The following is a 15,135-nucleotide window of genomic DNA, read 5'->3' as shown; positions in this document are numbered from 1 at the left end:
CCACCAAGTCCAGTTGGATTTGCTGATGGAAGTAAAGCTTTTGCTATAAGCATGGGAGTTTTTCCACTCTCAAATAATGTCAAGTTGACTAATGTTCTATTTGTGCCTTCTCTGACTTGCACACTGATCTCTGTTTCAAAGATTTTGAAACAAATAAAGTGTCTTGCCACGTTTTCTGACACTTTTTGTTTCTTACAAGACCGTTTTTCGAAGACTTTGATTGGAAGCGGTGAAGAGCGTGATGGTGTGTATTATCTTACGGATGTGGCTACAACAAAGATTCATATGGCGAGTGCGGTCTCTGATCAGGCTTTGTGGCATCGACGTTTAGGACATCCTAGTTTTTCGGTTATTTTGGCTTTACCTTTGTTTTCTAGTTCCTCGTCTTCTGTTAGCTCTTTGTCTTGTGACGTATGTTTTCGAGCTAAACAAACAAGATCAGTTTTTCTAGAGAGCATTAATAAAACAGCAGATTGTTTTTCACTGATTCATTGTGATGTTTGGGGTCCATATCGTGTCCCTTCTTCTTGCGGTGCAGTATATTTTTTAACAATTGTTGACGACTTCTCAAGAGCTGTTTGGACATATCTTTTGCTTGAGAAATCTGAAGTTCGCAGTGTTCTGCAAAATTTCTTGACATACACGGAAAAACAGTTCGGTAAAGCGGTCAAGACAGTTCGAACCGACAATGGGACGAAATTCATATGTCTTTCATCTCATTTTCGTGCCAATGGCATTGTTCATCAGACGTCGTGTGTGGGTACGCCCCAACAGAATGGTCGTGTAGAACGTAAGCATCGTCACATTCTCAATGTTGCTAGGGCTCTGTTGTTTCAGGCAAGTTTGCCTATCAAGTTTCGGGGTGAAGCTGTGCTCACCGTCGCCTATTTAATCAACCACACTCCATCTGCTATTCATTCTGGACGCAGTCCTTATGAAATTCTTCATGAGTGCAAGCCTGCTTATGATCAGCTCCGTGTTTTTGGTTCTGCGTGTTATGTTCATCGTACTACACAAGACAAGGATAAATTTGGTCAGCGTAGCCGCAAGTGTTGACTATCCTTTTGGTAAAAAGGATGGAAGGTGTTTGATATTGAGCGTAATGAGTTTCTTGTGTCTCGCGATGTTGTTTTTCAAGAAGATGTGTTTCCTTATGCTGCTACTGTTTCGTCTACTCTGATTGTGGTGTCTCCATCACCGGTTCATTGTGATGATGATTGGATAATTACCACTACGGGTGATAGGGGGCGCAACGTTGTTTCTCCCGCAGCTTCTCTTCCGGCGACTCCGGTTATTGCTCCTTCACCTGTCGATAATGACATTGTTGGTTCGGTAGAAGATGAGTCTCTAACTCCTCCAGAAACGGTTGTTTCTGATGTTTTTTCGCCACTTTCACTTCTGGACACTCCTAGTACTGAGCTAGTTACTTTGTTAGTTCCTGTTGATCGACAAGTTCCGCAGCCTACCCCTACGCTACAACAAAGTACGCGTACTACTAAGCCGTTAGTGCGTTTATCTGATTATGTTCTCTACAATGCTAATTACACACCATCTTCATCACACGCTCTTTCCGACTCTCCGTCACAGTCTTCGGCACCGGTCCAAGGTATGTCTCTTTTCCCTTTGACGGATTCTGTTTCTGATGATAGTTTTTCACCGAGTCATCAGGTCTTTTTAGCGGCTATTACTGCTAATACTGAACCTAAGCATTTTAAAGAGGCGGTTAAGATCAAAGAGTGGAACAATGCGATGACTAAGGAGGTTGTTGCTCTTGAGATCAATAAGACAGGAGATTTGGTTGATTTGCCTCCTAACAAAGTAGCCATTGGTTGTCAATGGATTTACAAGACAAAATATAATTCGGATGGTACTATAGAACGTTACAAAGCTCGACTTGTTGCTCTTGGAAACAATCAGGTCGAGGGGGAGGATTACAAGGAGACATTTGCTCTTGTTGTTCGTATGACAACTGTTCGCACACTCCTTCGTCTTGTGGCTGTTAAGCAATGGGAGGTCTACCAAATGGATGTTCACAATGCGTTTCTTCATGGTGATCTCGATGAGGAGGTTTACATGAAGCTACCTCCGGGATTTCGTCATTCTCATCCTGGCAAGGTTTGGCGTCTTCGTAAGTCGTTGTACGGCTTGAAACAGGCCCCTCGGTGTTGGTTTAAAAAGCTTTTTGACTCTCTTCTCCGCTTTGGTTTCGTTCAGTCGTATGATGATTACTCACTTTTCTCCTATACTCGCAAAGGGATTGAGTTGTTTGTGTTGATCTATGTTCCTGATCTCATTATTTGTGGTAATGATGGTTATATGCTTCCGAAGTTTAAAGATTATCTTAGTCGTTGTTTCTCTGTGAAGGATTTGGGGAAACTTAAATATTTCTTGGGTATTGAGGTGAGTCGTGGTGCTGAAGGTATCTTCTTGTCACAGCGTAAGTATGCACTTGACGTTATTTCTGATAGTGGGGATCTTGGTGCGCGTTCTGCCTTTACTCCGTTGGAACAAAATCATCATCTTGCTATTGATGATGGTCCCCTGCTTTCGGATCCTAAGCCTTGCCGTCGTCTTGTTGGTCGTTTGTTGTATTTGCTTCATACGCGTCCAGAGTTGAGTTACTCCGTTCATGTTTTGGCACAGTTTATGCAAACACCACGTGAAGTTCACATGGATGTTGTTTTTCGAGTTGTTCGTTACTTAAAGGGATGTCCAGGACAGGGTATTTTGCTTCATTCCTCCCTGGAGTTATCACTTGAAGTTTATTGTGATTCGGATTGGAGTTCTTGTCCGGTTACTCGTCGTTCTCTTAGTGCTTATGTTGTGTTACTTGGTGGTTCACCTATTTCATGGAAAACTAAGAAACAAAAGACTGTTTCTCATTCTTCCGCAGAATCTGAGTATCGAGCCATGTCTTATGCTCTTAAAGAAATCAAATGGCTTCACAAATTGTTGCAAGAATTAGGCGTCGACCAAGCTGCGCCAGCTCGTTTGTATTGTGATAGCAAAGCTACTATTTATATAGCCACTAACCCAGTTTTTCATGAGCGGACTAAGCATATTTAGAACGATTGTCATGCTGTTCGTGATGCGGTTCGTGACAGGATTATCTCGACACAACATGTTCGTACAACGGAACAGCTCGCTGACATTTTTACAAAACCCCTTGGTCGTGATCAGTTCCTCTACATAATGTCCAAGTTGGGTGCTCAGGATCTTCACACTCCAACGTGAGGGGGAGTATTATGGGATAAGCTCGTATCGTTTGTGTTGTGTTCCTAATCTTATTATGATAAGTCCAAGTCGTATATTCTTAGGAGTCTTAGGCCTTATCTTATTCACGGGTCTGTTGTATAAATACCAAAGTTCATACGTTAATAAAACGAAGTTAGTTTGACACCTAATTCTACAATATTCCTATTTAATACAATATAATATTTAAAATTACTTTTTAGAATTTTTTTTTAGGTTGGATTTTTCAATTTCACATTTTTGGTATAGTTTTGAGGGGGTAGGGTTTAGTATTTTGAATTTAAAATTTAATTTTAAAAGATTGATTTTGAAATATAGTACTATTTTAAAATTTTAGAGATGATGTGCTAAATTTGGAAAATAAACTTATTTTAGTGCTATTTTTGAGAAGCTCCCATTTTTTTTTCTTCTCCAAAAATATTTTAACTTTATTTAAAGTGAAAATAGACTAGATTGACACAATTTGGAAAAAAAATTGCTCGATTGACACCTTCTCTTAGGAGAAAACTAGATTGACACAATTTTGTGTCTAAATTACCAAAAGCCCAATTAAATTGAATTAGGAAATAAAAACTAAGTGATTAAATAAAAAATAAAAATATTCAGAGTGAAACCTCTCACCTAAAAAACCCCGACAATCCTTTTTTTTTTTTCAAACCGATATCGGCTTTGTTTCTTCCGCCGGCGAAGAAGAGCTTTTACAGTCCAGCGAGATTCTGAGGTCGTCGGCGTTGGCTCGTTATTCCGACGGCAACGGTGTTGGGTCGTTTATTCCGACGGCGAATTAAGAACCCTAGTGGCTTCGGTGGTGGTTGATTTTCGGATTCGGCGCCTATGTTCTTGAAGCCCTCGCCATTGTTACACCCTTTGAGGTATGAAAGCTTTCCTTTTTGTTGCTTTTTAGCTTAATTTATAGGACAAAAACGACCCATCAAATCACATGTCTTCCCTTCCCCTTAATTTGTTAAATTAGTTTGGTCAGAGTGATTTTGTACAACTGAAAATTGTAGATTTTCGGATTCGGTGGTTGTTGATATTCAGATTCGGTGGGTGGTTGTGTTTTTTCCTTTATAGAATCGATTACTCAGTTGATTGAAATTGTATTAACCTTGATTTTGTTTTGGGTCTTGTTATTCAATAGTTTTGGTTTCCACTTCAAGCTCGTTTTTTGAAGTCTGAATTGATTTTGGCGTGGAACCAATAGCTTTGGTCGGTGGTTCTTCATAAATCCGGTATGTTTTCAGTTCTCTCCCTCCTCCCCCTGTTTCATTCATCATAGTTATTTATTCAAAACTTAGAGCGCCCATAAGAGGCGCCAATTCTTTCGGTTAAATCCGCTTAGACCCACACTGATTTCTTTTCTATTGTTGGATTGAATACGGATGAGTCCATCAACCCGACTTATTTTACCTAGTAGTACTAAAATATTGAATTGTTTGGTTTTCTAGTAATCTTGAAGTCAACAGTTCGAATAGTTTGCTTTTCGTCAAATCTATTTTCAAAAACATAACAGAGACATGATAGGCTAGGTCCAGTGAACATGATAAGTGTTTATCTTCGAAGACTTCTAGACGCGTGCCCCAGTTGGCAGAATCGCAGAAGTATCCTTACCTTGGTAACTCGACAGTCAAGCGGATCATTACAGAGGGTGATAATGTGTTAGGCGATCATCTTAAGCCTGTAGATGATGAGAAACATCAGAGACTTCTGGATTTTCTCAGCCTTGATAAGTATACATCAACAACTCTGAATAGTTTATAAAAGTTACTATCATTATCTATATATGTACTAACTCTTTCTTATATTCACAGGGAAGAGCCACTTAGCACCAGCAACGCAGCTGTGAGATTCTATTGGAAAATTATGACTCCAAGGAAACATTGGCCCAGAAATGACTATGGATGGTTGACAGAACCTGTAAGTTTATTTTTGATAATTTAGTATAGGCGTTTATTCAATACTATATTTTCGCTTATTCTAGTTTTTATTTTTTTGAATGTAGCACATGGGTTGTGCAATGGCTATGTTCCGGCGAAGATATATGCGTGAGCCTTGTCTGTATCCTAAAGAGCGCATAGCTTTCTTAGACCAAGATCTGATGACTACATTGAAGAATGACTACATACAGTTTGATATGGGGCCTAAGAATTTTGTGTTTCGGGATTCCTATGTGAAACACGTTTTTGGTGAATATCCTGAGGAGTCAGCTACGAACAAGAAGTGGTGGATTGATGTGGATAACTTATACGCTTGTCTTTTTGTCAATGGGAACCATTGGGTGGCTTTGGATATTGACTTGCGAGGTAAGAAGATTCACATATATGATAGCATACCAACCTTGGTGAATGACGAACAAATGGCCATTGCATGTTTGCCTTTAAGGCGAATGATTCCTGCGATGTTAAGTGACATGATTCCTGAGACAAACCGTAAAAAGACCAGAGCAATGTTGGAATTGAGAAGGGTGAAGAAAAATGTTCCTCGGAATGAAAATCCAGGTGATTGTGGTGTGTATGCTCTTAAGTACATTGAATGTTTAGCTCTTGGGAAAACATTTGATGGGCTTTGCGATGAGAACATGTTGGCTCTTCGGATTAAGCTTGCAGCGGAATTATACGACGAAGTCAGAGAATTAGCAATACCAGCTAATATGACTGATTCACCTCCTTGAGCTAAAGCTATTATCATCCCTTCCCTAGTTGATGAGTCCTTGTAGACTATTTTGTTTCATTGCCTTACGTTTTGTAATAACATTATAATTGTAGACTATTCTTCTTTTGCATGTGAATTTGAACGTGAATGATGATAATATAACTTGAAGACTATTCTTCTTTTGCATGTGAATTTGAACGTGAATGATGATAATATACTCATTTTAAATTTTAAATTGTTACTAACAAAAGAAGTGGAGAATATAAAAGAACTTTGAACTAAAAAGAGTTCTATGTCAATGAAAGCATCGTCATTTTCAACAAAAAAATAAAGAGAACTTCGGAAGATAACAAAAATTAGGAAATTATAGAGTACATGTCTTGCGATTATGCCCTACTTGGTTGCAATTACCACATGTGTATTGTTTTCTTGGCTTCTTCTTTTCCATTGCAATTTCCAATGCTGATTTGATTCTTGAATTCTTTGGTTTACCTGGTTGTTGTTTTGGAATCGGTGGTCTACATACCTTCGTTATCACATGTCCAGGAACAGATTTATCAAGCTCCCTTGGCATGATGGCATTCTCGTAGGAAGTGTAAACGTAGTGTTTCCGATAATAAGTCTGACTCATTGAAATGCGAGAAATGTTTCTGAATTCACCGGCCGCAATTGCATGTGCACAAGGGAGTCTCTCCAAGTCAAACGTGCGACACGTACACTTTTTATCTTTCAAATTGACAACATGCAGAGATGTTCCACTTGTTACTTGTACTTGGTGTGCATCGATATCTTGGACAGTAAGTAACTTAGCATAGTCCACACGACCCTATAAAATAATAACGACATTATATTAGAAACTTAGTTGTATAACATACACACTTGCTAAGAAAGGATGAAAACGAACAGAACTGGAGAATTTTCTCTACACCACGAGTCAAGTCTGTTGTCATCTTCAATGCATCAGTCCTTCTATCTAAAAACCACCTAGTCATCATGGACCTTATTTCTTCCAATAGTTGCACAATAGGAAAGCTCCTAGCATGTGACATGACCTTATTCATTGATTCTGCAATGTTGCTTGTAAGCAAGTTGTACCTATCACCTGGGAAATGTACACTAGTCCACATACGCACATCAGCCCTTACGAGGTACTCATGTAGTGCTGGATTCATGGCTTCTATCTGATCAAATGTGGTTTGAAAGTCGATAAGTCTAAAAGCATTTGCCGCCTTTTTAACCAAAGCAAATTCTGCTCGACCTTTAAACCGAACCAAAATATTCTTGTACATATGGTATGTGCATATTCCCCTACTGGACTTCGGATAAACCTTTTTAATAGCTTTCCCAATTGATTTGTGCCTATCAGAAATAATGGAAAGACTTTCATCATCAGGTATCACACAGCTGAGTTGCTTGAAAAACCATTCCCATGATTCATCATTCTCTGTATCAACCACGGCGAAAGCAATTGGAAAAATCTGAAAATTGCCATCTTGAGCTGTTGCTGTCAGTAGTGTCCCTAAGTATTTTCCCTGTAAAAAAGTACCATCCACAACAACCACTTTCCTCAAAAACGGAAATCCCTGTATGCTTGCACCAAATGCTAGAAAACAGTACTTAAATCTTTGAGCTTCATCAACATCAAGCTGTGTAAAAGTTCCAGGATTTGCCCTTTTAATCATATACAAATATGTAGGAAGCTGCTCATAACCACTCTCTGGACTACCCCTGACCAACTCGCGAGCATGCCTTAACGTTCGATATGGTTTCCAATAATCCATCTATCATCAACAAATATTTTTTTTTCATTGTTGTGAAAAAAAACGGAATAATGCTAATGCTAAACAAAATAATCAAAATAATGCTAAATAAATGGAAAAATTATACCTTGATTTGAAAGCGTTTATTTAACGCTTCAGCAACATGCATTAGCAGTACCTTGGGACCAACTCCACCAACAAAATCTTTGTACAACTCTCCTAGAATATGATGATCTGCTTGTCGGGCACGTGTAGAGCGCTCTGTTACAGAACATGTATGTGCTGAAATAAACACATGGACCTCAAACTTTGGAAAGTGATTTATTGTTGCAGCTCTTACCCTCCACTTGCATCCTTTAACCCAACACTTGACAATCAATAGTGTTGGTCTCGATTTGTAAACAAAATAATCAAACCTTTGTACCAAGGTTAGTATCTTCAACCGTGTTTCTAGGTGCTCCTTTGTATCATACATTTGCCCAACAGCCAAATTCACAGAAGACAAGTCTACCTTTGAGACATCAACAGGTTCCTTATTTTCTTCAATATAAAAAGATGAACTCCTGTTCTTCATTGGCAATTTATGATCCTCTTCTTCTGGTGGAATTCCATACATGGTAAAATTCTCATCATCAGAATCTGTTCTGTCAGAATCATCACAATAATCAAATCTACTATCATCTTCATCGATCTCTTCTTCATTTGTGTTGATGGCCATATCAAGATACTCTTCTCCAACCTGATCATTTTCATCTATTCCTCGTGGTGGTGTATCACTGGGTAAATCCTGCAATAACCTCTTCGAGATCTTGTAACTCAAGACAACATCAAATACCTTGTTATCCAGCCTGTAATCCTCATATACCATTTCAATGCAATCATCAAATCTGCTTTGATCGTTACATTGTAGAATTCGTGAACCCCTTTCATTATCAACAACAAACAACCATTTGTTGTTGTCAAAGATCCAATTACCACAAACGAGAATCACATGCTTCATATTCTCTTGGTTGTGTAACAATCACTCTAAAACGTGAAGGAAAGGATGGAAAAAAAAACCACCTTCAAAGGAAAATAATAAAGATGTCGATTATGAACCCCAAAAGGAACGAAAGCATGATTAAATCCACATTGGAGAGGAGGAAGAAGGAAATTATGGAAAAAATAAGATGAACCCAAAAGAGAAAAAAAATTTCAGTCGATATAGGGGGAGGGGAGGCACGATACAAAAGAGAAAAAATAAGGTAAACCCTAGATTCTCGCCATATATGGCAACTGCTACAAAAGTCTGTCGCTTAACTTTAAAAAAAATCTGTCACAAAAGGCACTAATAAATCTGTCATTACCCCTGAAAAAAATCTGCTGTCACTATATCAACATAAAACAAATCTGTTATCATTGTATTCATATATAATAAATCTGTTATCAAGCAGCAGATTTTTTAGTAGGAAAAAACAACTGTCATAATATAAGAAAATCTGTCATAACATATATTGTGCATGTGGGTCGCAATTTTAAAAAGACTTTCGAAAATTTGTTATCAAACAACAGATTTTTCCTTCAATCCAAAAATCAGGCATAACTTACAAAAAATCTGTCACCACTATATGTCAAACTAGCAATTAATTTTACGTTTATAAATCTGTCGCAATGTGACAGATTTTTTAAGTGAAAAATAAAACTGTTACAACAATCATAAAAAATCTGCCACAAAATTCCTTGAAAATTGACTAAAACAATGAAAATCTGTCATGACTTTATAAATAAGTCTGTCGCGTTAAGAAAATCTGTTGTTCACAAAAAAACTGTCGTTACACACTTCAAATAAATCTGCCATAGAAAACAAATCTGCCGTCAAACTCTGCAAATTAATCTGCCGTCAAACTCTGAAAATTAATCTGCCATCTAAAATAAGTCTGCCAAAGAAAAACTGCCATCGACAATAAATCTGCCACTTAGAAATTAATCTGCCATTACTTGTATTGCAGACTTTTATAAAAATAAAAAAAAAATAAAAAAAAACGAAATTGCAGGAATTTTTAACCAAAGGTAATATTAACTTTTTTGTTTTTCCTAACAAAGCAAAAAAGGGTATTTTCGGTATGAAACTAACCCAACTGACCCTCAAATTTTAGGAGCTAATCCAGCAATTAACTGCCTTAATTTGGGTCAAACTAGTGATTTTCCCTTATTTAAACCAAGTGTTTTTATTTGGAAGATTTCTTTATTTTTTATTTAGGAATTATTTATCTATTTAATTATTATATGTTATCGGAAACCCCTCAGTAACTTGGTGCCTTCAGAAATTCATTCTAAATTTGGAACCATCAGAAACCAAAAAAAGAAGCCAGTATGAATTTTTTGAGAAAATGACTGGAAATATCAACAAGATCGTTAACGAAGAGTGCATCAAAATGACCAACATTTCTCGTCCAATTCTTAACCAGTTCATCGGTTTCGGTTTTTTTGGCGCTTGTTGGATGTTCTCTATACAGCAGACGATGTCTTCAATTCAACCATCGCCATTGAAAACTAAAGGATTATATTTTTAGGTTGCTCATAGATCCAATAAATCTTTAAAGTTTGGTGTCTTCGTAAATTAAATATCATTTTTTTCCTTTCGGGTTTCGTTGAAATGTGCTATACTTGTGTTGAACTCATGAGTCCAATAAATTTGTTTCGTTTTGCTTTATTTTGTTTGATATTATGGGGTTGGACTCATTGTTTTGTTTTGCTTTCTTTTGTTTTCTCTACGCATATTTCATAAGTTTTTGAAGTATGTTAGTGAAACATGACAAAAATTGGAGTAAAAATACGCATACACGAACAAAGAGACAAAGATAAGCATTTAATTTGTATCTTTGTATATTTTCTAAATAACAATTCTTGGGTTCACTTCTAAGTGAACATTTTGTTCACTTCTCCTTATTTTAGCCAATGAGAATTTGACATGTCATAATATATATAAGAATCTATTCATTCACATCTTTATAAAATAAGGAAACAAAATCTGTATACATTATTATAAAATTAAAAACTTAAACCGCTTATTTATAAACCCAAACCGATATATAATTTCATTCTAGTTGTAAAATCTAAACCCTAACCATCTCATTTGTAAATCCAAACCGACATATCTTATAATTGTAAAATCTAAACCCTAACTATCTCATTTGTAAACCCAAACTGATATATAATTTCGTTCTAATTGTAAAATCTAAACCCTAACCATCTCATTTGTAAACCCAAACCGACATATAATTTCGTTTTAATTGTAAAATCTAAACTCTAACCACTTCATTTCTAAATCCAAACCGACATATAATTTCGTTTTAATTGTAAAATCAAACCCTAACCACTTCATTTGTAAACCCAAATCGACATATAATTTTGTTTGAATTGTAAAATCTAAACTCTAATCACCTTATTTGTAAATCCAAACCGATACATCATTTCATTATAATTGTAAAATCTAACCAATCCAATATTTAACTTTCCTTAAAAAAAAATATACAGAATTTGTTTCATTAATATGTTTTGCTTTTTAATTTAATTTTTATTTATTATTTTTAATAAAATAATGAATAGAAGATTCTGATTGGTTGAAAAGGAAAACGTGAACAAGAAAGTTCACCCTAGGAGTGAACCTAAGTATTTTTCTTTTGGAAACCGGTTTTCACATCAAATATATGTGTGTCATTCGGGTTGCTATATGTGATATGAAAAAAAAAATTGGAATAAAAATGTGCATAAACGAACAAATATACAAAGGTTCAGCATTTGGCAGTTCAAAATTTTATATTTTTAATAGATAATTTTTTCATATGTTCGCAAATCTAACTCGATCAAAACTTGAAGGTATTTTCACTGATTTTAACTCTAAACTTTCTCCGTGGAACTATAATTTTTGACCTTCTCCCTGACTGTGAAGGTTCAAAAGCTTAAAGCTTTCAATTCATTGGTGATTTTTTGTTCTACTGGTTATAAAATGAATTTTTAATCATAGGAAATGTAGACACTGCTTGATGTAAGGTATATTTTGGCTCATCGTTGCTATTTTTCAAATTTTTAGTGTGTTTCATTATGGAAGAGTTGTAGCCTATAGGGACTGCTTGATCTAAGTTCTGAAGGCTGGCCTCAGATCGCGCTCTCTCGTGGCAACTTCAAAGACATGTTAATGCTAGCGAGCTTTGTCATTGATGATTGTGAACACTGATCTTTCTCAACTGTATTATGCTGCCGCTGTTTAGTACTTCTTCTGTTAGATTATTTTGTTGGTGTACAAATCGATGAATTCTATGTGTCTCATTGAGAAATGATTCACATACATATATACGGAATAATGTATCTCTGGACCTAAATGCTATGATACTCCTGAATATACAACAATAATGAAAGGAAACTAAATAATCCAATCCCTAAACACAGAGCTTGATTAATACTCCAATACCCTCCCACAAACTGGAGCATGGTGGTTCAAAAGGCCCAGTTTGTCCCGAAAATCGTTAAATGACTGTTTACCAAGAGGTTTGGTAAATATGTCAGCCAACTGTGAACAACTATCAACATGAATCGGTGTTAAAATACCATGTTGTATTTTTCACGAATGAAATGACAATCATTCTTTATATGCTTCGTACGCTCATGGAAAACTGGGTTTGTGGCAATGTATATTGCTGATTTGCTATCGCAACAAAGATGCATTGGTTGATCATGTGAAACACCAAGATCCTGTTGGACACGCTTCAGCCATAAAAGCTCTTTGGTGAGATATGCCACAACACGATATTCCGCCTCTGCAGATGACATACTCATGGTGTCTTGCTTCTTGGCTTTCCATGAGATTGGAGACTCGTAAATTGTAAAAAATACCTAGATACAGAACGCTGTGAATTCTTACAACTCGACCAATCAGAATTACACCATCTTGTAATCTGAAAATTGTGTTGTGCTACAGGAAAATGTCACATATACAGCGTCCGGAAAACGCTATAACAGGTTATCATAGCGGTATTGTGAACGCTATATATGCGCCCGTTATAATAGATATGGCACTTTACATAGCGTTTTTTCCTTATGCTATATTATTTTCTTTTTATATAGCGTTTCTTTTATTGCAATTGTAAACTTTATAATAGCAGATAGTTTTTGTTATTATTTATGGTTTCATATAATTCACAAACGCCACCATTAGTTTTAATATAGCGTTTGTTTTCTATCATTGTTATTGTTCCCCAGATTTTTAAATAATTGGATTTTTGTTTCCCATATTAGATTATAGATAAACATTCTATCATTTATCAAACCAAAACATTATCTAATTGAAAAAGTTCATATATAATGCTACATCAAGTACAAATACAACAAGTTCACCAAGCCAAACAAGTTCTACAACCCAACACTATCCAACATAAGAGAAAGCTTCACATATAAACAATGTTCTTATTAGGCCAAGCAATAGTAGTACCTAATGCATCAACAACAATCTCAAATTCTGATGTTCGTCTCCATACTCGTGCATCGCCAATCAAGCAGATGTCAACCCAAACCTTGCTGACATTTGGACCCAATGGATGGCAGTGGACAGTGTCATTTGGATTGGTTGAAATAACTCGGCCTTCTGCAACTCTTTCTCCCGATCCAAAGCAATCTATGAGGAAGCATTTCTTCTTAGCTAAGTTGCTATTGTTGTAGCTGTTACTTGCACCACTCTACAAATTAAATTACAGAAATTAATCACAATCACACAACTATACAACACATCATGTAAAAGACAGATTAATGTATAGAGTTTTACCTTAGGTGATGATTCTTGAGTTGGTTCTACTTCTTTAGAACCTGATGTTCTTGCTCCTTTAGAACCTGTTGTTCCTCCATCATTGAAAGATGCTCCACCTGTGTTAGATTCTTCTTTACTAAAATCCGATTCACTCTCGGATTCTGCATCCTCCATTATCTGTCTGTTACACTTAGACAGCTTAGTAAGTGGCCATGCTATGTTCACTCTCAGTGCATCACCCATCACAGAAATGTCTTCACTTGGTGGTCTCCATAATGTCGCAGCCATGATCGAATTTTTTTTTTTTAGAGGTTTTGTGTTTCAGACTTTGATACCATAAACAAATCGATGAATTATGTGTGTCTCATTGAGAAATGATTCACATACATATATACATAATAATGTATCTCTGGACCTAAATGCTATGATACTCGCGAATATACAACAATAATGAAAGGAAACTAAAGAATCCAATCCCTAGACATACAAGATATTAGTATAGATAGTCTTTATCTATAGTTGTGCTTATCTTGTATAGATTTCGTAATCTCCAAGTATCTCTAGATTACGATCATAACAATCTTAACAACCTCTTGTATAAATATGTGAACTCATTGTTGAATAAGAATCATCAGTTTTCACCTCTCTACATGGTATCAGAGCACTGATCCAAACCTAAATTTCTACGCCTCCTTCTTCTTTTTCCTTCTGTCTAACTTTTTTTTCTCCAATCTTCTCTTTTCTTACCATGGCTTCTGAAACTTCTTCTACCTCCTCTGAATCAGCTCTTGTTTTCAATGTCATCGAACCTCACAAAACTCTAATCTCTCTCAACATGAGCAACATAACCAAACTTACACCGGATAACTTCATTGCTTTATTGTCGATGAAGATAACACACCACCCGAAACACTCACCTCTGCCACTGCTGCGAATCAAATCAATCCTAACTTTTCTGCTTGGAAATGACAAGACAAGCTTCTCTTCAGTCCATTATTTCTCGTGCCACCACTACTCGCAACATCTGGGAGATCCTCTCCAACACCTATGGGAAATCCTCCAGTGGTTGCATCCATCAAATCCGGGATCAACTCAAGGAGAGCACCAAAGGAACTAAGTTCGTACATGACTACTTGCGTGGTATCATTAACAAAGCGGATCAAATAGCGTTGCTTGATGCTCCGTTACCACATGAAGATCTCCTTGAATATATCACCAGCAGCCTCAACGATGACTACAGAGCTATTGTAGAGATGGTTCAAGGCCGTGACACACCAATCTCCATTGAAGAACTCCATGAGAAGCTCATCAACAGAGAAAATGCATTAAAAGCTGTAGGCGACACCAATCTCTCTGTTCTTGCAATTGCTAATGTGACACATCTTTCACGGCAATCACCTCGTGGTGGCTTCACCTCGTCTCGCGGTGGCTTCCACTCATCTCGTGGTGGCTTTCGTCTGTCTTGCCCGTATCTCGGCAAGTGTCAGCTTTGTGGTTTACAAGGTCATGGCGCTAAACTTTGTCCGCAGCATCAACAACAATCACAACAGTTCTCCTACCATGCTCCCCAATTTAACCAGTTTTGCGGGTCTACTCCTTCCCAGACTCCACATCTGCCACTTCCTGCTCCCCAATGGCGAGCTCAGGCTCATTACATCACTACTGGTTCCCAGGCTAACGTCACTCCTTGGC

The 15,135-nt window shown here is 36.9% G+C and overlaps 1 protein-coding gene across 1 annotated transcript; it reads right to left on the bottom strand.

Moving 5' to 3' along the window:
* Positions 1-6,268: 6,268 nt before the first annotated feature.
* Positions 6,269-8,664, bottom strand: LOC104784195 (uncharacterized). The gene is made up of 4 exons (XM_087471734.1): positions 7,792-8,664; positions 6,814-7,685; position 6,782; positions 6,269-6,730 (listed from the first exon to the last, which is right to left on the bottom strand). The coding sequence occupies exons 1-4, from the start codon at positions 8,662-8,664 to the stop codon at positions 6,269-6,271; spliced, it is 2,208 nt and encodes a 735-aa protein (XP_087327860.1).
* Positions 8,665-15,135: the final 6,471 nt, after the last annotated feature.

This window comes from Camelina sativa, chromosome 11, assembly GCF_030686135.1.
Source record: "Camelina sativa cultivar CO46 ecotype springtype chromosome 11, ASM3068613v1".
In the NCBI taxonomy this organism is placed as follows: Eukaryota; Viridiplantae; Streptophyta; class Magnoliopsida; order Brassicales; family Brassicaceae; genus Camelina; species Camelina sativa.
The sequence above is the reverse complement of the archived record's forward strand: the minus strand, read 5'-3'. Positions and strand labels throughout refer to the sequence as shown.

Bases quoted from the DNA above. Each gene is read 5' to 3' on its own strand.
- LOC104784195 (XM_087471734.1), bottom strand. From the start codon at position 8,664: ATGAAGCATGTGATTCTCGTTTGTGGTAATTGGATCTTTGACAACAAC. The intron at 7,686-7,791 runs GTATAATTTTTC...TGTTGATGATAG, and splicing joins ATAAACGCTTTCAAATCAAG to ATGGATTATTGGAAACCATA.